Below are 24,381 nucleotides of genomic sequence, written 5' to 3' on the forward strand. Positions count from 1 at the left end.
GGGACAAACATATGACAAGGCAGAATGCTTGGAGCATACTGTTTCCGAGAACTGATTTTGTGCATGTGCTGGAAGAAATTAAGTCATTACAGTGTAATTTGGCAGCGGGATGCAAATCTCATCAACATGGAGCAGAATAAGGAGAAAAAAAACTGCAAGGGTGTGAGTGACAATGCTAGTTTAAGATCCCAGCCTCTACCTGTTCATATATGTTGCACATTTCCCAAAATGGAGACGACTGACTCACAAAATAAGAAATATCCACAGACAGAGACTCCACACCCAGCTGTTTGTGTACAAAGCAGTTTAAAAAAAGATCTTTGACCAGATCCTTGTTTGGTATTCACCGCAGACGCGTCACCTCAAACCCTTTCCTTTCCCCCCTCTCCAGCTGTAGCTACCATACACTAGGAGCTAGAGTGTGTCCCCGGGGCCCCAAACACAATGCTGAAGTTTGTTCATTAGCTTACTTAGCCCTGGCTTTGTGTTTCAGATCACACACAAACACGCAACCTCCCCCCCCGTCCCCAACACATAATGAGGGAGGGGAATACTACAGGAGGAGGATGCAGCAGAGTACAGAGGGCTAGACGTATAATCAACTAGGAGGGAGGCAGGGTGAGCAGAGGAAGGGAGCAGCAGGAAAATGGATGGTTAAGAAGCAAGGAGAGGGTGAGAAAATGAAGGGAAGGACGTCTGAGAAGGCAAACAAGGGTAGTTTAACTCAGAGGAGAAAAGAATGAAAGATTGAAATGCAAGAATGACAAAAGATAATTTAAACACTTTAAAACCAGATCATCATCAAATGTGATGTTGAGTAGAAAAATATTACTTGCAAGTACAATAAAACTATACTTCAAACTATAAGGGAAAAATGGGATGTCTGGGTCCCTCTGTATCTTTTCAATCCATTTATCCATCCATCCATCTCCAGCCACATCGTGTACCGACTCCGCGACAATGTCCTACTTAATTAACTGCCTGGAGTCTCAGACAGCTCTAGAAAATTGATGGAAGGGGCCAGGGATGGAGGGAGACTGCGACAGAAGAGGAAACAGAGATTGATTTGCACTTGTGGCTTTTGAAGTCGAGTCACAGAAAGGTACTGTAAGCTGCCGTCAAAACCTGCAGACTTGCATCACTCGGGGTGACACGAGCTGGAGGGGAAAAAGAAAAGGTTCCAACACCCTGCTGGTATGTCAGGAAAGCCTCTGAAATGCAAGCTAGCACAGCCTGTAGTATAAGCAGCTGGTAGCTGTTTTATTCATCCGTTTATCGACTTTTTGTCAGCTCCACCGTCTACTTGTCGTTTCTTGGCCAGTTATATTTCCTTATACCAGCCTTTCAATTGAATCCCCTCTCAACTATTAGTGCATGTAAAGCTTTAAAATCTCAAATAAAAACGTGAACCAGGAAATTATTTCTATATATTAAAAAACAGTAAAAATTGAGATACTTTATAAGTAAAAACATTTAAATCTACCTTATGATACCAAAATGTACTGAGACATGGATTCCCTATAAAAAGGCGTTCTATCAGCTCTTATCTAAAGGTCTTTTTGCTGATATCTACTGTCATGACATGCCTATAATTTCCCATTTTGTCAAAACCTTCTTCTGTTTCATAAAAAGAAACAATTTCAAACATTCATATCAAGGTGCACTACTTTTATTTAAGCATCTATAATTGAATTCCCTTTAGATTTTCATTGAATAAAATTTAAAATAGTCACAAAACTGCTTAAATGTCAAACATAACTGAATAATGTCATTTTCTTTTCAATCTTCTTTGAGCCCAGTGACATCAATAAATCTTAACTATCGATAAGGGTAGCTGCTGAGAGGTTAGTTATTATCAGAGTCACATCTGCTTTGCTTTATAGTCGATTTGAAAGATAAAAAGTCATATAAAGTGACCAGCACCTGTTCCAATAGCATTTAAGCATGCAGAATTCTGCAAACATGGTTTGTTCTCTAGAGATCTGGGAATATTAGTTTGGTAGCACCACAGAGCGCCATCTGTTTAGAGCGACACACCAGTGGCGATGGTCCTCTAGCTTCAAGGCTCGGCGTCCCTGAGAGCAACTGGCAGCACTGCACTGTCACAAAATTAAACCGTTTCCTCTGATGTTTGAACCATCAGATTGACAAGTCATGGAGTTCCTTAAAACAGCAAGACCAAATCATCTCCCTTTAGATTAAATCTTACAACGGCACCAAAAATGTATTTGATCAGGTAAGCATCTTATCTGCTTTGTTGCCTAACAACTTTTAAGCAGAACTCAAACTCTGGGTGTCATGACTCATTCAGGGACAGATCCGACCCTCTCAGCCTACATCGATGATTTCTTAAGAAGAGCAGCATGCTGCGAACATTTATATGCACCAACTGCTGAATAAAAACCTAAAGATTATTTTTAATATATCTTTAATTAAGCTAATAGTTGGGTCAGAAGTTATCCAGTGTTGCTTTAACAAGTCAATTCATGCATTTTCTGCACTACTTTTAGTGGTTAATAAAGCAGAAGCTTTTGAAAACAGCAGCAGCTCAGTCACAGAGAAGTTACAAGCATTTCAATGTCATGCAGCTTTCAGATTAGTTCAAGAACAATAGAAAGTTGCATTAAATGGGTTTTCTTAGCTGGGGAACTGAATCCAAGTCCAGCTGCAGGTGTAAAACACCTCAGTGATGGACTTCTAAAGAAGGAAGAGCTCCATTGCTTCTCCGTCTGACAATATGATGGATGATTCCAGCAGGTACATCACTGCAATGGGGGAAAAATAGCCTAGAAGGGGAAGATTTGTCAACTTTGTTCTCAGTCTCTTAGTTCTAGAGTTAGGAATCCTGGCTGCCGTAGGAAAGTCATTTTAAGCAATTTATTGCTTCCCACTATGTGGGGACAGTTTGAGAAAGACAATTTCCTATTTTTAAACTTAAGGTCAATAAGGAAATGCAAGATGTGCAAAAACTTGACTCCTCTGTCAATCTACCGACCTGGATCATATGAAGGATTTTAGGATGTTTAAGGGAGGCAGCAAGTCAGGCTTTTTTTTCCAACATCAGTGTCTGACATCATAAATGCTATTCTAAAGACATAAACACGCCTCTAAAGCATGAACACAGCCTTCCCAAGACAGTGGAACGTAAGGCTGTAAAAATTGGGCCAACTCAAAATTAAATATAACGTATCAGAAACAGTGTTAATTGAGTTTATGTGTGGGTTAATGCGGGTTTCTAACTACTTCCAGCAATGTAGTACATCCCTTTAACATTCACCACTGCCCTCGTCTCTAATGCCGCATCCGAAACTGAGAGGATTGGAATTTATAAGAAAGAAAAAAAGGGGGGGAACTGAGGGAGGGAGATGAACAGAACACCATTGTGCAGGGAGAAACAATTTCATCAGTCTTTGTGACAGGTGCCAAAACAGTTCAAAGCCTGCATTAGGGCTACACAGTACAGAATACACTGAAACAATATTTTACCGTGGGGAACACTTTGAAGCTGGAGGACAGCTTTTCCTTTTTTTTTATTCTACTTCCTTCCTTTTCCGACTTCTCAGTTTATTTCATCTGTGAAGATGGATGATTTGGTTTTCTTTGCCAGATGTGACACAGCATCTGGCAGATTTAAGGCTGACCAACAGGCAGGAAGAGAAAGGGATGTGCATCCGTGCGTCGTTAAGACAACATGTATTTTTGTGAGTGTGTGAATCCAACTTATCGGCTTACTGCCAGACAGGGTGTGTATAATAAATGCCTCAGGAGCACTTAAAGGTATTATATCGAGTCAAATGTCTCACACAAGATCAATAAAAGAGCAAATTGCAATTTAAGCTTTCCTTGACAAACCGATTCTCCAAAGCATGAACTGTTTACACAGACCAGCAGCTCGCTTCATAAGGGTCACTTCATCGTGCCGCATAGAAACAGGTAAGACCTGCTTTTAGTAAAGATGTGTGCATCGGTGGATCACAGGAGATGCGTGAAAGAAAGCATGACACAGATGGTTTTGTCTTCAAGAGAATGCAGCCCAAAAAACATCTGCTCAGCTTCAGGATTAGCGATTACTGGCTTTTCATTTGAACATCTTTATAAACTTTTTTTTCTCTGTTGACACATGTAAAAGCTCAAACAGAAAACATGCATGTAGCGAAATCCAATATTAGCAGTAAAATGCATATTTTCACTGATCAAACAAACGCTAAACAGAACTGTTATGGATGCATGCAGAGGTGTGTGTTTGTGATGGCTGACCTCCAAGTAGCCAGTGGGGTCATTTTAGCTCGACATATTTGTTATACCTCTAGGGCTGCCTGAGGCCAGCTCTGCATTCCCAAATTCTAATGGCATGTATAAATATGTAGATTTTAAAGAGGAAATGCAAACATTTCCTCAGATGTTCCAATGTTATATTCTGAAAAAAAAAAAAAAAAAGTTTTTTTAATTAGTTAACAGGTTAAATAACTAGCTGAATTATTTTATCCATGTACAAAATCAGAGATTATGCAGCTCAGCTTCTCTTGGCCTCAATGATTCCTCAATGTTTCCCCCATATATTGTGAAAGGATTAAGAAGGATGTGGCACTAAAGATTGGTGCATCTGGTCTGTAAAAAAGTTGAACCAAAATGGCAAAAAAATCTTTTTTTTTGTTAATCCTCGAAAAGAGTTATGAGTATTACAAACAGAACAAGATCCCAAAAGCAATTGACTGTAGGGGGAAGAGAGGCTGACATGTAACAACCAATGATAATGACCTGATAAACCTGAACCTGAGGGTTGTGATCATGACCCATTCCTTTTCACACCTGAAAAGTATTCAATGTAAAGACTTTTCAGGACCATAGATGATCCGTATGTGTTTAAACGCCCAGATACCAAATTAGATTAAATGCCAGAGTGAATCATCTAACAGGATATCAGCTGTCGCTTCAGATTAAGTTCGATTTCATGCGTTTCTCTTCCGTCAATCTCAATATGCTCCGATATGTACTACAGCACTTCCACTATTACACTTTCCAAATAAAGACAGACATTAATAAACCAGTGTTGTTGGTGGGAAGAAGTAATCTCTACATTGCAGGTGGGCCAAACACCTTTTAACATGTGCCAAGAGCGTATGATGAGGCAGTCAGCGGGAAGATGTGCCAGGGCGTGCGTCAGTGTGTGTGTTCATGCAGATATGTAAGAAGGTGAGAGATTAAAATCAAGACATCAGGCAGAGATGGGGTGGGGGGGTAGGGGTGGATTGGGACACATGTAGGAGTAATGGGGGGGGGGGTCTAAAGGCAGAAAGCAAGAGTGGGATGCTATATAAATGAAATAAAAGAGCTAAAAGTGTTCTGAAGGTTCAGCTAAGCCTGACAAGATATAAATTAATAAAGCTCCACAAACATTGCGCATTTGTAATGAGGCAGATGTCTGGTCGTTGCTTTTTCTTTTTCCTTTTTTAAAGAACCTCCCATCTCTCTGATTCACACACACACACACACTTCCATCCATAATTAATTAGCCGCTTTCTGTGATGTGCAGACTATAGATCAGGGACGGAAAAAAAAAAATAACACGCTAAATAATGAAGTAAAGCGATATGGGGAGCCTGGGGGGGAGAGATGAGATGGCAGCCATGGTCAAAGTAGAGCAAAGGGGACACAATGGTACAAAAAAGATGAACACATGGTGTGTGTGTGTGTGTTGATATGTCACACTGAGCTGAAATGGGGAACAAAATATATGCCGAATTCCTCCCAGAGGCTGTAGTTGTTTACCCTTAAGTTTTCTGACAAATATTTTACACCAGTATCCTACCACCAATGCCATATATGGTAGCACCATATAATCCACAGAGAGGACAAAGAGGAGCTCCTGTTACATAAATAATGCAGTATAATAAAACAAGCACATGCAGAATTGGAATTTCAAAACAGGTACTCAATGTTATTCATTTTTTTATTTAGTTTTCTATTTCTAAAGATTCAGCCTTACGTTAGTAGAATCAGTTCGTTTGAGATCAATCCTGCTTTGAAACCAAATTGTTTTCAGGTTGTAACGAAATTAAACCGATATGCTCCCTTTTTTTAAAGCAACTCCAAACAAGAAGAACTTGGTGACAGCATAATGCTGCCACCACTATACTTTACAGATATTGTTTTGGAATTTCAAAGCCCCACTTTGATGACTCCTAACACTTTTTTTCTCACCACTTCAGCCAAATTGCTCTTTGTCTTATTTGACCATAGAACCTTTCTGCAGATGGAGTTAAAAATGAGCATCCAAAGATTTTTTTTCTGTGTAATTTAAGACATTGCATTTAAAAAGAGTGATATAAAAGCAATAATACAGCCAAAATGAAACGTTCATGTATAGGAACTCCTATCTGAACCATAACATTGATTCAATAAATCAATGATTAAGGTAAGTAGCTTATATTCTCGTCTACAGTATGCTTGTCAACGATACGCCATGCAAACATCATTGATAGCTGTTCATAGATATATCAGAATAGCATTACAACGATACGGGATTCGTACAGAAGTCCTAAGTTGCAGATTTAACATAGCAGAGTAAAATAAAAATATAAAACATCTTGTGCACACTTAAAGTCTGTTCATTAGGAAGCAAAAGCCAGAAATATGTTCCGTGACCGAGACTTACTGCGGGGGATGGAAGGAGCGATAGAGTGTGAGGAACAGCTTAATAAGGCAGCAACATGTAAAACAGCACAGGAGCAAAGGATGCAGAGGAAGAAAGGGGACTTTGAACCTGAAAGGGACTGGGAGATTGTCTGCCCACGCCCTTCGTTCTGAGCAGAGCCCTGATGCAGGGAGAGAGGATGAGAGAGAAATGAGGTGAACACTGAGTGCAGATGAATAAAGGAATGCATGACTTGAATAAATGTAACTCAGTTTTGATTGTTTGGGTTATTAATGCCTCCTAGACCTGCAGCTTGCCCTGAAATCCAACATACAAGTCCTCTCGTTCCTCTATGTGCACACATACCGCCTGAAACCCTGGGCTTTGATACATCATCTATAAAAACATGCATTCCTGATTTCATCTCGTAATCCCTTATCTTTGATTTACAAGCAAGCTGCCAACATGCACAGTTTATCCCCTTGACACACGTGAAGCAGCGCGCCATAAGACAATAGAAAACAGGGACGTGCCATTTTTTGTTTTCTTTCTGACGAAGCTCCTCGTTTTTCCTCCGTGTGGATTTTCATAGAGTTGATGGGGGAAGGGTGCGGGTTACTGGCACCCCGTTATCATTCTAACCCAGATATGTCAGCAGCAATCAAACCCTGTGCTTTTCAGCTTTTCAAAGACAAGCTTTGATATCAGAGGTAGATATGCTCTTCTATCTGCTGCCCATAGTTTGTCTCTGCAGACGGCCCAATACTTCAGAAAGCCTGGATGAAACCACAATCTTACCAATAAGATAACTCACCTATAGGTGCAGGTTAGCTAGATAGGGAAAAAGAACAACCGATTGTGACTGTTCACTATTAAACAAACTTGGATATAAAGGATTACTCGTGATTTTAAGATAAACGCAACATAAATTTTTTAAACCTATTCACACATCTGAATAAGTCCTTTAGATAGAAAAGGCTTCAAACTATTCAACTGTCATGCTTTTTTCTCCTTAAACAATCCCATCGCCAAAATGTTTATTTAATTCAGATCCTAACATTCTTTTTTTTCCCCCACAAAATTGGTGCAAATGCAGGTTATTAAACTGCTGAATAAATCGTCCATGTTTTCTACAATAGAACCAACTCTGAGTCACTTCATTAGGTCACTGTTATTGTGTCAATGTTAATGTTTCAGTTTTAATTAATGAAAATAATAGAAATCACTTTAAAAGAGATACGGTTCAGGAGACGACCTACTTAATCTCTGTGTGGGTGATGTTAAAATAAACGGAGGAGGTTGAGAGACAGCAAAACCACGTTATTTCACTGCCAATCTGACTTTTTTTACTCTGTGCTTTTACTTTTTATTCACTATTCGGCGGGTCAACCCAAAAACGACCTCCAAAATTTCACATTTGGGAGTCTAAATATATTTTGTTTGTCTTAGGTGGCAGCGAAAACAACAAGTACTAGTGGAAAAAATTCAGTAGCACATTTACTAATGTGCTACTGCATTTAACATTTCATATTTTTCACATTTTAACATTTACTAATGTTAAAATATGAAGAATTTTTTAACATTAGTAGTGTCAATACTCATAAATACTTTTAATACAACACTTTCAATACTTTGAGCCCTACATTTCTCACATGTTGCTCTAAATTTAACAGTAAACACAAACTACATGCATGATTAAATCAAATAAATATATTCTACCATCTTTTGTGTGATTGTGACCAACATTTACAGATGTTGTCCTCAGAGAACAGACCAATAAGAAAAAGTCATGAAGTGGAAAAGGTTAAGAATAGTAGATCATTACATTTTTACAATTTATTGTTCCAGCTGTATTAAATAAGCATCTAGCCATTTACATACTAATGCAGATATTTCTGCGTACAGTCTAAGTTTGGGCTTAGAGCCCAGAGGAAATTAATATTCCAACTCCAAACTCACACATAAGAGTCTAATTTTCAATAAATAAATAAAAATGAGTTTGTGAGGCCATAAAAGCTCAGAGACTTTTCTGTGGTCGATTTCTGGCCATCTTGGATTTTCCTAGGGTGAAGAGAGGTGTTGGAAAATGGAGGCTAAGATAAGAATTGGCGAGGGCCACTTTCTGAAAACAGCATGGTGAAAATCCAAACATGACAGACTCGCTTAGCTGGTCTTGAGAGATTGGCCACTGGTTCTCTCTCCCAGCAGGCGGTTGACGTTTCTCAATCACAGCCTCTGCTTCTGTGATCTGCTTGCACTTTGGAGTTTGTTTTTCCTTCAGCCTATTCTGTTGAATTATTCTCTAACTACCCAGCTCTTTCTCTCAGTGACTTGGCAGTTATTTCTTCCTACCCCTGACACACAGGCGGGTTTGATGGCGAAAATGCAATATTCATCTGTGTTCACCATTAGGCGGGCTGGCTGCAAGGGCTGTGGAGATGGAAGATTTAAAAGCGGCCTGAATAATTAAACCACTGGGAACTGTGACAAACACAGATGCAAACCAGCACGCACACAAACACTAAGGTGTCGATGTGCAGAGCCTGCAGCTCTGGCCGGAGCGTCCATCAGCGACATCTTTGCTACAAAGTAGCTGTTCATTAAACCTTTGCTGAGGCCGGATTCAGTGCTGCAGACAGCTTATCCACTAGCCAGGTTTAGCTTATGTATGGAAAAGAGAATAGCCTAGCAGCAATGCTACACACAACTCTGAAATATGGCCTTTTAAATCTTCATGAAGTCGATACATAATAGAAGCTGAGGTTTCTAAATCTCACTCTCTTCTATATGGATCAATCTGCTGTCCTCATCTACCAAGCAAAGTTTTTTTCTGATACTTTGGACTATTTTTAGTGAAAAAAGTATCTTTATTATTTTTTCATACTCTAAGGATCCAGTGGATAAATGCTTATCAGAGCCACTGCAATTGAATGTTTAGTGCTTTATTAAAGACTTCCTTGATTAAAGGAGAATTTTGTCCCCAACCTTCTCTTTCACACCAGCTTGTATGTTAATATCATGAGCTTAACCTCCTCATTCCTCAGTCAAAACCAAAACAGTCGACTTGGTCTTTATTACATTTTCTCTAGAAATAAGTTATCAAGAAGTCTTAACCAGCAAATCATCATGATAAGCCTGTAGGAATGCTTCAGCAGTGTTATTCAGTTGCATTTAATGTTAAAAGAAAATAAAATTTTTGTGACAAAGTTTCTGCTAAGTAATGCAAAATCATGTGTTAAAGGAAGGATTGAATGATTTAAGGTTTAACTTTAAGGTATAGTGGAAGATTTTCTTTTTCAAGGTGGATCATCAAATTAAGTGGTCCTCCTAATTGTCAATCTTATGATAATATGTTTACATAAGGCCGTTCGACATGCTTGATCCTATTTTCCCTTACTGGTGGTGAGTCTAACATAGTGGAAAAAATGCAAACCTTCATTTGGAAAGTAAGCTTGTATGAGTGATGCAAAAATCAACTTTTAAACAGAGCGTGCACGAGGAGAAATGGGCTCGTGCACGCTCTTGCACGCGTTTAATAGGTGTTTCCTCTCACAGCGGGTACATGGTTGTGCATATGCTATTTTTTTTTTTTTTTTTTTAACTGGAGAGAGCGGGTCTTTTTAAAAATTCACGAAAATCCTCCACTATACCTTTTAGGATTTTTTCATAGTCAACATTTTGCAATTTATGTAAATCAAAAAATCATTTCCAGCTTTAATCTTTAAATCTGTATACTTGTTAAAGAACCTTTTAGCATCACTGGAAAACAAGGATCTCATATTGACTTTAGACAAACATAAGATTATCGGGTCACCAAAGCTAAAGCACCTGATACAATCTTACACTGATTCGCCACAGGTGCAAATGTTATCAAAACTTCATATAAATGTCATAAAATCAGTGGGTTTTAGAGTGGAAATGGTACAAAGATTAAAAAAGCAGCATAAGCAAACTAACCTAAGAGTTAAATGTTAGAGTCATAAATGAGATCTGTCAGGCAAAGAAGGCATGATGTAACTTCATCCTGTCTCCTCCACTTCCTCTTTATCTTCTCTGATTCTGTCCCTCGCTCCCTTTTATCCAACTTTAAAGCAAATGCATCCTACCGAATATAAATCTGCAGCTCATAACGGCCTGACTTTAGTTATTTGCTTCCCTGTTGGCAGCTCCGTTAGTTTACCCTCTTCTTTCTCCTATTTATATTCCTATCTGTTCCCAATTAACACTCTTTACGCCCATCTTTGTTTTGTCTCTGGTACAATATACACTTTACTGAAAGCAGTTTATTTTTAGGCACGCTGCATGTGGAAGAATTCATTCTACCTCCAGTGATTTTCTTATTTACTGGCAGCCTCTTTACGACACAGCTGCTTGTTTTGAGTATGGCACATGCAAGTAATGATTGGAGACACACATGTGGGCTTGTTACGAGAAAAGAGGGGACTTTTATAAGATGGAAATTTAATCGACTAATAAAAAATAAGGAAATGAGGATAAATGGTAAGTTGTGATGAAAGGTAGTAAATAATAAAAAGGGGACACATCAAGAATAAATCAAGTAACCTAAATAGACTTTTCAACTCTATCTGCAAAATAGGTTTGATTCGATGAACGCACAGATCTTAAGCGCCATCAGGTTTCAGTAACATAAGCACTGATCAATGTGGAAATTTTAACCAAATAAGAAGGATTTAAACGCGTTATTTGCTGTTTTAGCAACACTTGAAAGACTATTTGATTGGGAAATGGGAAAGAATGTTTTTTTAATGACGTCTCTAAGGTTCATCTGGAGATAAAGACCTTAGGGGACAATAATAAAACTAAGAGAAGTGCAGGAAAATTGCTCTGTTTTCATTTTTTCAGCCTTTGTTCGACATCTCATCTTAAGATGCATTTAGAGGATAAAGAGAAGCTGATGTTTACAGTTTCTAATGTGAATCACTCATTTAAAATACTAAAGATGATTTAAATTGTAAAATTACAGATGTTTCCATCAACCTTTTTCTGGCTAATTTTGAAGTATTGCATTGTAAGAAAAAGTTTTATGCCTGTATGAGGGGTGTGACTATTTCAGAAATGCATAAATGCAATAAAGAGGAAATAGACATTTTTTGAATAAGTTTCAATAATTCCTTAGCTAAATGATCAGTCATTTCCAAAGTCACTAGAGTCCTGAATGCAGCATTAGAATAATATTTCTCTTTTGATGTCTTGATGTCTGAACCATCGCTAACACTAGCTGGCTTAAGAACCACTAGCGATTAAAACATCGGTCCTTTACTGATCCGTTGTCTTCACTAACTTTCCAATTGCATGCTGTCTGCTAAAGCCAAGTGTAATGTTAATGTAAGATGATATTAAGCTTTGCATGATCTTTGTTAATTAGCTCCAATGGATGTAAACGTGTCTAATTCACAAACATTTTTTCAACTTTTTAAAAACTGTTTGCTAAAATTTTGCATCTAATTTGGATGGAAATAAAGCAATTCTAATCTGATAAGGTGGGAAAATGTTAGCAAACTTGTCTCTGCAGCAATTATACTGTTCTGAAAGAGAAATCTGCATTAGCAGCTCAAAGTGTTATAAAAGATTATTAGCTGAAATCTGGGGTTCAGATCGGTATATCGGTAGATTTTGAAAAAAGTATGGTTTGCATGAAAACGACAATGAGCAAAGACAAAGATCAACAGATGGAAAGAGGAAAAATTTAATGGAGGAAGGAGAAAATGGGAAACGGTGGATTTAGTTCAAGCATCCGCCCACCCCCGCCTCCCCCTCACCCTTATGCCCCCTGCAGCCCTGCGCTGCTGGTTGTGCTTTGTCCTGATAAGAACCAGTGACAGTCGCACACAAACACACACTGAAGAAACACATACGTATATCTACCGCTCAGAGAAGGGCCCCTCAAGCAGGCTTGGCCTGCACTCTGTGAGACGTTCTTCCTCTACAAAGAATGTGTGTGTGTGTTTGTTCTGCTCAGTGTCTGAGTACCAGCCAGGGTAAACACAGTGTGCCAGAATGTCACGGTTCGGGGCCTTCACACCTCCGTCACAAATAACCCAGTCAGCCGTGGATTGTGTGCGTCTGTGTGCGAGTAAAAGGCAGCGAGAGATGGAAACATTGACCATGTGTTTCTGAACTGTTTGGAGAAAGAGGAGGTAGGCTTTACTTTATGCGATAAGTGTAATCGCATGGTTAATAGTGTGTGTGAGAGGAAGGCAGCTCATGAGAAAATGAGCCAGAGCACTGCGACGCTTTGTTTAGGCTGCAGTCTATAAGGAGCCTCTCCTATAAATGTAGTGTCAGGGGACAGAGTGGAGACGAGTCTGTCGGAACAATGCTTCATATGCACCATTATCTGCTCTGACCACCTCCATTCAACAGGTACTTAAAACATGTACTTAATGAACAACATGATTCTGTCAGAACCAGTGAATCCTCACATGGGAAAACATGTAACCCTAAAATTTTATAAACAGGCAAAAGGAGCCAACTGTTAAAACTTTGGTTCTCTGGTTGTTTGCCAAAACCCAAGCAGACACATAATAAATGATTTTTTACGAGTACATCCAGCTGACCCAGTTTGGGTGTTTATAATTCGATGGATCCAGGGGTCTGAGAAGGTCCTCTGTTTCCAGTAGTCTCTGCTCTGATCTGAACAGGAGTTTACACAGCAATGCCTGAGGTGTTTACTACCTCACTGATTTCTTCTTTTTTTTTTTAAGACCTTTCAGAAATTCTGGAAGAATAAAAATGTTGATTTCATTTATTTAGGTCGAAGCTATTTATAGAAACCGGGAGTTGTGAGGAAAGGTATTTAAATGATTTCACTCTGTGGCACAACCTGTTGATTGGATATAAGCTATAGCTGGCTATGAGTCTATGTCATTTTGGCGGAAGTCTGGGTCGATCATTTTTGCAGGTTTTTTTCTGACCCTTTTAAAGTCATGCAAAACCGTTTAATGAGGTTAAAGTATGAACTTTGATTAGGCCACTCACAGAGTTTTATCTATTTAGATTTTTGCCATTGAAAGACACGACTGCCTGCTTTAGATCATCATCCTGGTGTATAGCCTAGCAGAGCTGGTGCTTTAGTTCAGAAACTATTGGCTGGACACGCTCCATTATTTTCTGCAAGACAGCAGAATTCATGGGTCATCAACTACGGTCCTGAAGCAGCAAAACAGCCCCAAACCTTCACACTACTATCAATATGTTGTAAATATTTGGGATGTGTTAAAAAAACAAATCAATTTTCCAATTCTGAAATGATTATATTTATTCCTATAGATCAATACGCATAACAATCAATTTTAAAAAAAGCATTTTCCACTGTCATTACAGCCAAAATCAAATATCATTACTTTAATTTACTGTTGAATGTTACGAAAATGTTTGCATAACAGTCGGTAACGGCTAAAATCTAGAAAAGCTCTCTGAGCGCAGAACTCCTCCAAGCAGAGAATTTTGTCCCATATTGTGACTGAGACCTAAACCTAAAACATGATCTGGATCATCACCAAGATTTAATGTATTGTTCCTTAGACTGAGGTGCAACTTCACTGAAAATGTCATTAAAATCCATTCACAACTTTTCAAGTTATCCTGTAAAACTCGACTAAAAAACAAAGTGCTAAATGGCAGCATTTCAATCTGAGTTCAGATAGAAAAGAATCGATTCTTAATCTTGAGAATCAAAATTGAATCGATTCTTGACATTTGAATCGAAACACAATCCTAGCTCCTGAAATGCTTTGTCTGGTTTCGCAAAGTTAATCTCATCATTATATTCATTTTATTCAGGTAACTTATTAATTCTACATGTCAATGATCAGGCCTCCAATGAAAAAATTTATCCAAGTAAAACAATCCTAAAACTGTATTTACCATTTATTTTTGCCCTACAATAATTATATATACTGTTCCTAAAATAAGAGATAGAGGTGTTTTATTTTATTTTCAGTTTAATTGTGTTGGTGGATTATATTAAGTGGATTAAATCATGTACAAAATCACTTATTTCAAGATGGGTTTTATTTTTTAGTTTACTTTTTTCAGTGTAGGTGTCACCAGCAAAACTTAAGCACAATAATTCAGCTAATTACAAATTAATAGATAAGATGAGGTCAAATACTATCTCGAGTTAGGATTAATTTTTTTTGCCTTGAAGTAAATCCATTAAAAATAGAATTTTGAAATAAATGCGGTTTACTTTTTGTTTGTTACTCAAGCCATTAAAATAAATAAATAAATAAATAAATAAATAAATAAATAAATAAATAAATCACTGAACAGAATTGACGTACCACACAGACTGCTATGATCATTGATGCATTTTTTGTTTTGTTTTGGGGAGGGGCATGTCCCCTGCACTTTTTCAAACATCCATTTTGGTCCACTGCACTTTCTACTTTCCAAAAACAATGTTACGCTACAGTACACAGACAGACATTCGTCGAGCACTAAGACCAAGCAGAAAACCACAGTTCAAAATGAAGGCCGCTTCCCTGACTTTAGACCGCCCTCAAATCCCTGATTGGCCCTCCGTCTTTTGTGTGATTGGCTGTCACCGCTGTCCCTCCTGAGAAACTCACTTTACAAACATCTGATGCACCACTGAATCAGGTCTGTGATTGGATGGTCAAACACGCTTAAGTTAGTTATATTAATAATACTTGCATCCCCCACACATCTAAAAATCTAAATTTGGTCCATAGCCATGATACTAAAAATGATAGTGGCGGTTTAGTGGTTAGCGGATAGGGCTTTGAATCCTGAGGTTGTGAGTTTGATCTCCCACAGACTGTCACTCTGGGTCCCTGAACAAGACCCCTAACCCCACACTGCTCCCCAGGCGCCGCACAACGGCAGCCCACTTCTCCCCAAGGGGATGGGTTGAATGCAGAGAAGCAATTTCCCTCTGGGATTATTAGAGTATATAATAAAAAAATAAAATAAACACTTTCACAGAACAGTAAAAACCTCCACAAAGCAAGCTCAGCCCCCATCCTAAATGAGGAGCCCATCTCCTGGACGTGAAATCATGAGGAGTCAGCTGATCTCTGTCATCAGATAGGCATCTAATGGGGCCTAATGGATTCCCAGGTGACAGCTGCTTTGTTATAGCCTTTACCAAACTGGGCAGACGGATCCAATTCCTTTTATTCCTATATTCCCATTTATTCTAACAATATACAGAACACCATAAAGTAAACATATTTTGAATTGTAAAGCTGAGAAACTTCCCAGTTTTTTTTTAAAGAGCTACCTTTTTGCTGTGTGTTGAGCTAAACTCTAATGATAACGCCGCAGAGGATAAAACAGAGTGACGATGGAGGTGAAGGAGAGGAAAAAAAAAAAAAAAAGATGGCGCTGCCTTCGCTACAATTCTCAATCAAGTTATCCCGAGGCTTGATTGCTGGAGTGAGACTGAGCTTTGCTTCTCAGCAAAACAAACACGTAAGCATGTCTTAGGATAGCCGAGCCCAGCCAGGCTGAACTTTGCTTGGCACTCATCAAGGCCTCGACTCAGATAAAACTCTAGGGTCGGAGAGAGGAGGAAAAAGTTGAGCAAGAGATGGCAATCAAGGAACAATGAAAGACAGAAAGCAAAGCGAAGAAAAATAGGAGAAAAGAAAGAAATCAACAAGTGGAGTCCTTTATTCTCTTCCTTAATTCTCCCTTCAGCTTTTTTTTTTTTTTTTTGTTTCTATGATAAAGTCACTTTAATTCCACTCTTGCAATTTTCCACCTCGTCGCTCGTTAATTCAAGAATTTGTTTGTTGTGCCATTTGGAGGCTTTGTTGATTCATGCATATTTGATTTAGAAATGTCACTCATACATATTTTCTCCCCGCTTACTCTATCAGTCCATGACTTTCCTACTGTTTCCGCCTGTCTTTTGACACGTTCTGTTCAGAAAAACATAAATAAACCTTTTTATCGTTATTACTGCGGGAATGCAAATGAAATAAGTAATTACCAATTTTGCAAAAGCATTCAAGAGGGAAAAAAAGGGTGAATTAAGGCTAAAAAAAAGCAACAACAAAAAGATTTTGGACATGCTACCTTTTGAATTTCTAATATTTACTACACTAAAATTCTGCATTACATTGAGCTGTAGATCTTGAAAAAAAAAAAAACACAATACAAGCACAGCAGAATAATAAAGGCTGGGTTGAAAAAAAGGAGAACATCCTACATTTATAATTCATTTGCTAGCTCCATCCTTTCATCTTAACAGTACTGTCTAGTCGGTCCAACACCAGTCAGAGTCATAGGGGAGGAGCATCCACCACTCAACCCCTCGGTGAACGCTCTATCAGGTCTTTGATCACCGTCTGACAATGAGCCCAATCTAATGCTCTCATCTGCAGGTGAGGGCGGTAAAGGTCTGAGCGGAAATATGTGCCATCAGGAGAGCTGTTTGTATTCAGGATGAAGCTGGATAAAAGATCATCTAAAGTCATAATCAAATGTTCACATATACAAGGCCATCTCAGTAGTTCAATGGAAAAAAAGGAAAAATTCATATCTTGTATAGAATAATTTAATGCATACAAATATCTCGAGTTCTTTGGTGTTCATTTGATGATTATGGTTCATGTTAAGGCTGCGATACTGAATAAAAACAGTCTGCTCGATGTCATTGTCCGTCCTTAACAAAGTCACTTTGTTGTTTTATTTATCCTTCTGAAGCCTTTCGGTTCTGTGTAGCAGTTTGAGGTGCTGAAAATGACTTTGGATTTGCTTTCACAGTTAGTTTCTTTAAACAAATGAATATTAGGCAAAATAAAAATATATTTTTGATAAGAAAAAATGCCTGATAGTTTTTGAAAACCCTCCAATAGGTATGTATGCTAGTTCATTGCTAAAGAAGCTAGACAGCTTTATATGCAAGGATTGATGTAAAAGTAAAGTGGAGGGAAAACAATGTGCTAATAAAGGGCACAATATATATATATATATATATATATATATATATATATATATATATATATATATATATATATATATATATATATATTTCTTTTTTTTTTTTTTTTTACTGCAGCTAATCTTGCCATAATACACATCCCACAGACATTTCTGGGGCTTCAAAATCCATAATCACTTGTACTAGGTTGCTTTTGAGCAAAAACAAATAATAATCTATAGATAAATAATCTAAACTAGCAGAAATGAGCAGCTGCTAAAAGTCCCCATTCCTTATGTAAAGACCACGGTATCTCAGAGCTTAACTGGCCACCAAACTGCTGCGATCCATCTATGGAGTCGAGTCAGGATGAGAAACACCATGGCACCTTATGCACAAGCGCTGAAGGCTGATATTGAACCGAAAAGGGCCTCAGCACAGCCACAGACCGAAAACCTTCATAGCATTGCAGCTCTGACGCCATTATTCATTAGAAATAGCTCTGACAAAGTGAGACGGAACATGGACACACCTGTAGGCCCACATCCCATCATTATATAACATTTTTTGATGTCTCTTTTATTAGCTGTAAGCAATAATTATTAAATATTTACAGAACTACACTTGAAATATATTCCTTTGTGTGTAAAGAATCTACATAATCAGAGACTTTGACTTTAAACTGAACTCAAAGTAAATTAATGTTAGACTCACCTCTATGCGAGCATCAATATAAAACCTTCTGCTTTAACTCTAAGAGTTGCTAACAGGAGAGAAAAACGACGAAAACCGCTAAGGAGCAAACAGCACTTTCTGTTGTATTTATCCATACCTTAACAATACAAATAAAAAAAATAGAACAGAACAGTAGAGAGGAAGAAGAATGAGAAAAAGATGAGGTGACTGAGCATCAAAGTGGTGAAGGATGAGGTGGGGAGAGGCGAGCGCTGCCCTGGAGAGGAGCAGCAGGAGAAAGAGGATAAGCCAAGCCTTCAGGAATAGCATTTCTCGTTGGGGCACTGAGGGCGCAACTAATGGATGTGGCAGCTAAGAGAAGGATGATAAATGACTGTGTGTGTGTATGTGTGTGGGTATATGCAGGTTACTGTACGATTGTTGACAATCTTGTGCATGAAAGACACAAAGCATAGCAGATGTGTGATGCAGTCTCAGTGGGAGCATGTGGTCGCTGGTTTCTCAGGTAGACGAGATGTGGAAACGGGTCTCTGCCTCTAAATGCCATCATCAGCTGCTCGGTCCACTACTGCCGTCATCTTCCCCCCTAATATCTTCATCATCCTCTACTTTTATTAGTCTCATCTCAATTGACACAAAGCCCTTTGTGTTTATTCTTTTGCCATTTGAAAAATGAATGCCATATACTGTGAGATTTAAATGAACAACCAAGATAATCTGTAATTTGTGTAGCGTGATTAACTAAAAAGGTATTTATTCTTGAAATGATGCAGTCAGATACTTTTAGGCATGCAGGATTTCAAGATTCAAGTTCTGAACTTAGCTTTCATTAAGAATATACATTTTCTTTTTTTATGCCTCCATAAATATCACATATAGGTCACATTAACATCCTGCTGTATACAAGCTGTTAACGACTGAAGACAACATAATCTAGCTGTTTTAAGACATTAAAATAAGGTAGCAGAAAACAAAGATGTGTCCTTTAAAAAGCATGTGACCCACTGATGTCTCTGGGGTTTTTTCTTGGTAAGAAAGAGATTGAAGCTTTAGAGAATAACAGGAAGGCTAAAGCTCCAGATTATTCAGCCCTACCAGCTAGAAGGCTGAACAGGTTGATTATCATTTTCATATTTAGCAGGATTATAAACAAAAAGTGTGTTTTTTGTTCATATTTAGCAGTGTGGGATTAAAGGGTCTTGCTCAGGGACCCAGAGTGGAGGCTGTGGGGATCAAACTCGGGTCTTACACCTTCTCAGAGCACAAGCGCACTGCTCTAACCCACTAGGCCAACACTCCCCCATAGATTAGAAACAACATCCTGGTTGATTCATTATATTTAAATAAAAAACCAAGACAAGAATAGACAAAGTGTGTCTTTTACAAAGAAGCTGAAAAGAAATAACAGCACATGTCTCTTATACATAAACCATGACCTTTCAGGTTTGTTTACATGTCTCAAATCATAAAAAAGAGAATTTAAAAAGACAGTGGTGCAAAAACTATTCTAAATGTCAGCAAGTCATTTCAGTAACCTCCAAGAGATAAACAGTAAAAGTGACATCATTCACAATCAATCCTGAAAACATGGAGCAGAATTTAAGATGTTAAGATAAAAAACTTTTTACTTTAAGGGTATTACCAAAAATATTCCAATATGCTGTGTATTATTATTAAATGAACGTAAAATAAACCCCTAAAAGTAGCTCTAAATAGAGACCCGTACGTTGCCTCCCTCTAAGTCTGTTTTCTATCAGCAGCATTCCATGCTTCCTGCAGCTCTTAAAGACAGATGCTTAAAGACATAAAAAAATTGGATTAACTTCATAAAAAAATTGGATTAACACAAACAGATGACTAATGGTAGAAGATCTCTAGCAACTAGATCTAAAACTAACTGAGATGCTCTAATGATCACACTTGTGAAGCTCTATTTATAAAAAAGAAATTCCTAATTTCTCCCTTTCATCTCCTAATGGTGAAATGAAATCTTCGAGGCTATGCAGGAAGCCTGAGTTTATGCCAGTGCTTCTGCTCTGGCCTTAGCCGCTTCGCAACGCTCTAACCAGTGCACTCCTCTGGCCTTCCAAACGGGGGCCGGAATCCAATAGCTTCAACCCTATGAACCATGAAGTCTTGGCCGTGTCCCATTCGCACTGGGCACAGAGGCTGTGTTTTAGCAAGCCTGTGTTTAGGATTCAGCAACAGCTTCAGTTGAGAGATGAGATAAAGAAGAAAGCAATAAGTTATAAGGCTGAGCAATTAATAAAGGCCAGTTATTGGGCCTGGCTTGACAAGTGATGGAGCTTTAATCTGCCGGTAGATAACAGAGAGCTGGACCAAAAGCAGAAAGAGTCAGGGATGAATAACGTTTTGTGTGTTTAAGGCCAAAGACTGATAAAGCTCAGGTGTGACCGTCAGACACTGGGGAGTTTAGAATTTAATGATGCTATAACACTGGTTGATGTTGGAAAACTTTGCACCCGTCTATGCAGGTTGGTGTCCAGCCCTGCATGTAATACAGCACTTTACAAATGCTTGCTATGCCTTACATGACGCCTGCAGTCGCTGCCACTTGGCACGATTAATATTAGCTTTTATGCTAATGCAGCATTTGGCTTTGTAAGAACAAGGCGGTATTTCCAACAGAAAGTCATTCATCCCAACCTGTTTACGGCCTTATGGGCCACGACAGAATTATTGCTGCACAGTACACAAGCTTTTGTCACTGTGCCAAAAGCCAATATTACACGTACAGACAGCTGACACCCAGCAGGATGATGGGAGGAAACCCCGAGGCACACAGGATGAGGGAGACGTGTGCAGATGAACTATCCGAGCTCACGTTGCTATAACTGCAGTTATGTGCATTGATTGTGAACAGAATTTGGAATAAATGGCACTTTAGTCAAGTATTTTTAGGCTTCTTACCTCAGAATGGTTGACACGTCCTTCCTGGAAAGAGCAATCATAGGCATTCTGGGTGCACATGTGGCGGTACTTGCACCAATGGCATGGGAAGGAGCCATTCACACAGGATAGGCAGCTGTAACAAAGATTAAAGGAGATCATGGATGGATGCAGATAGCAAAGTGCGCTACTTTTTTATGACAGCTCACAACATACTGATAAATCTTTTCAAGGTGTTTTTGTATTTTTTTTTTGTTCAAAGATATCTGTCCATCTTTAAAGAAATATGGCAGGTGGCAAAAATAAGGGATTATCAAGGTCTTTTTCTCTGCTTTCGACCAACCCGTGAAATGTTCTCTTTTCCCATCCATTTCTAAACCTTAAACCTGCGTTAACTTCCCTCTCATCGCTTCCCTTCATCACTTCCAGCTTGCTTGATTTTCCCTTTGCCTTCACCACCCGACTCTGCATATTGTTGCTCTCCTGTTACAATTTCTATCCACTAAGCTGTGAACCTTCCCTTATCTTTCCCCATCTCCACTTCTCTATTTGCTCACATCCATTTGCTTTGTCCCCCTCGTTCTTTCTCTAAAGCTCCCTTTCATCCGTGGGGCTAAGAGCCCTCCACCGTTTTTAATTCCCCTACTTTGGCAGAGGCCAGGTGCCGATAGACCGACAGAAAGAGAAAGACGAAAGAAAGGGGAGAGGCGAAAAGAGAGGACATCAAAAAGCAGGTGGATTTCCCTGACAGGGGTGTATATGCCAGGTATCGTGAGAGAGAGGAGAGGGGGGACTTTCTCGTGGGAGAGAGATGAAACATAATCTAGGATATCAGACGATGATTATGGATCTATATGTGCTCTCTCATATCTAAAGAAAACTTGTACAATAGAGTCACAGAGGTTTATGTATGCAGTATATCAAATGAGCAGAGATATATTCTTAGTCTGCAGCTAATAAAATAATGACTTGTTAGCAAATAAAACTGCTTCATGTTAATGGAAAGCATACTAAAGGGCAAGGCTCTCTCTTCAATTTTACCATTTCATCTCTGTGCTTTATTTAGCTAGGGATTTGTGTCAGCACATGCTTTATTGGGCTAACAGTGAAATAGTGCATTTAATAAAGATAACATAGTAAGCAGGTTGCTTTCTATTCCACCATATCTGCCAAGTGTAAATTTGTGAGGATCTGTCTGGGGTGAAAAAAGCACACTCACCCTCCTGACAAGCTCTCCAGTGTGTTTTAACCCTGTGTAAAATGCCAGCTTTCCTTTTCCTTATCCGCATGAAAAATGAGGGCTTTAACTCTTGAGCTTTGAGATGGAACCCACGTATGAATCCATCAAACCCTGACGTGGATTCATTTGGATCAATTAGGGCCGCTCGTTTGTTAGGTGCACACTTTAAGTAATCATTTCCAGCCCAGAAACCCCCTCCTTTTGAACAAGATCAGAGGCTGGAGCTTAATTCAATCCCACTGCCGCTTTAATTGACCGATTTAGCATTGTGCTGACAGAAGCTGTCCATTTAGAATAAAAGATGTGCAGCTAAGGAAATAACAGGCCTCTTAATACCACACAAGAGCAAAGAGGAGATTTGTCAATGTTGCCAACAAATGGAGGGAAAGCGATTAGGCTACGCCGGGTTAGCATGCAGTGCTCAGATTTAGAGAGCAGAGCTGGGATTTTGGTCCAGTTGAGAAACAGTAGATGGCTGGTCAATACAGAAACAAATGGGAACATTAGCAGGGATGTTCCAACCAAAATCAAACACCACATTATTTTTCGACAATGGAAAATTTGCCCCAGGGCTTGTTATCCATTGTTATACAGCTATTGGCTCTTCTTCCTAAAAAAAATAAAGTTAAATGACATGATCACGTAGCTGAGTGTCCATTTGGAGGTAAATATAATGGACAATACGAAAGATGGACAGTTTCACCATACAACAAACAAGATCAGTACCAATAGAAAAGCAGTACTACTTTTCACAGCGATGATGTAGCAAATCAGCTTAAACCACAACGAGCTCTGATTGGTTTAAATATGCCGTTTTGGTATCATTAGGGTTTTAGTTATTTAAGACGAATGCAGATTTACATTTACACTGCACAATGAACGCAGTTACTTTAAACCGTTCATTTGGATTCTGGATGAAAATGGCATTGAAATCTCCTGGTCCTGCTGCAGCTGGGGAGACACATGTGGACACTCCCTTCCAAGAGAGTCCAAGAGGTTTCATTAACAATAGAAAACATCTTGAAACTTGTCAATAGTCGTTTTTTTAAAGAAAGTATGAAAAGTCTGAAAATATAGTGATTACCACGGTAGCCAAGTTTATTTACCTTAAGCACTTACCGCAATTTTCATTATAACACACTTGTTACACATTCTTTTTTTTTAAATGATCCAAAAGTGAATTTTTTCTACTTACTTGCAATAAAAATGTGATGCAAATTTTGGGCAAACTCTTAAAAAGTAAAAAGAAAATAAAGAAAAACAAAAGAAAATGCGAATTTGACGCGTTTCATATCCATTGCAGCTCATTAACGAGGCCATGCAAAGCGTAATCTGTTCGTTGAAGTTGGCAACACTGCTTTTGAGCAGCATGCAGTGTTACACCTATAGATAATACTGGAGCAAAACTAATCAGCAAAACATCCAAGTTAGCTGGGCTCATTGTGATGCTTGTTAACACAAACAATCACAACTCTGAATGTAAAGGAGCCTGGCTCAGGGGGATCAGCGTTCATCAAAACACACTTCAACACCAACTTAACAGCAGGTGACTCAAATCAAACAGCGAACAATACAAAGTACAGTTAGCGGCCCACATCAGTCATCACATCTGCAGCATTAGCCTGATAACAACCATTTTCATCCGACTTACATCTTTTATTCATGTCAAATCAAGCTTGTTAGTGTAGCGGTGAGTTTAAAATAATGAGAAAAATACCAGCAGGTGACTGCCTGTGTTGCTTTTCACTTTTAGAAGAATGACTTCTGAAATAAAAGACCGTTCCATTAAGAGTCCAATCGGAAGCCCGGCGGCAGCAACCCCCCACAGCCCACTCGTCGATTGCGGGGCTCCTTGTCACGCATTGCCGTCGCATTTCAAAGTCTCTATTACAGCCATGGTGCAGCCCTCATCAGAGAAAAAGCCCTCCCAGCTCCATTGGAGTGAATGCGACACCTTTTATCAAGGGCGGGTTCCATTTTTCAGAC

At 38.8% G+C, this 24,381-nt stretch overlaps 1 protein-coding gene across 4 annotated transcripts in view; it reads right to left on the bottom strand.

Moving 5' to 3' along the window:
- Nucleotides 1-24,381, bottom strand: part of plxna1 (plexin A1) — a 235,377-nt gene that overhangs the window by 81,623 nt on the left and 129,373 nt on the right. For all 4 annotated transcript variants that reach the window (XM_015390057.1, XM_015390054.1, XM_015390056.1 and 1 more), the window contains exon 9: nt 21,177-21,291. In XM_015390057.1, coding sequence (XP_015245543.1) covers nt 21,177-21,291 — 115 coding nt within the window. The remainder of the gene's footprint in view (nt 1-21,176; nt 21,292-24,381) is intronic.

This window comes from Cyprinodon variegatus, unplaced genomic scaffold (genome assembly GCF_000732505.1).
Source record: "Cyprinodon variegatus isolate N-32 unplaced genomic scaffold, C_variegatus-1.0 Scaffold484, whole genome shotgun sequence".
In the NCBI taxonomy this organism is placed as follows: domain Eukaryota; kingdom Metazoa; phylum Chordata; class Actinopteri; order Cyprinodontiformes; family Cyprinodontidae; genus Cyprinodon; species Cyprinodon variegatus.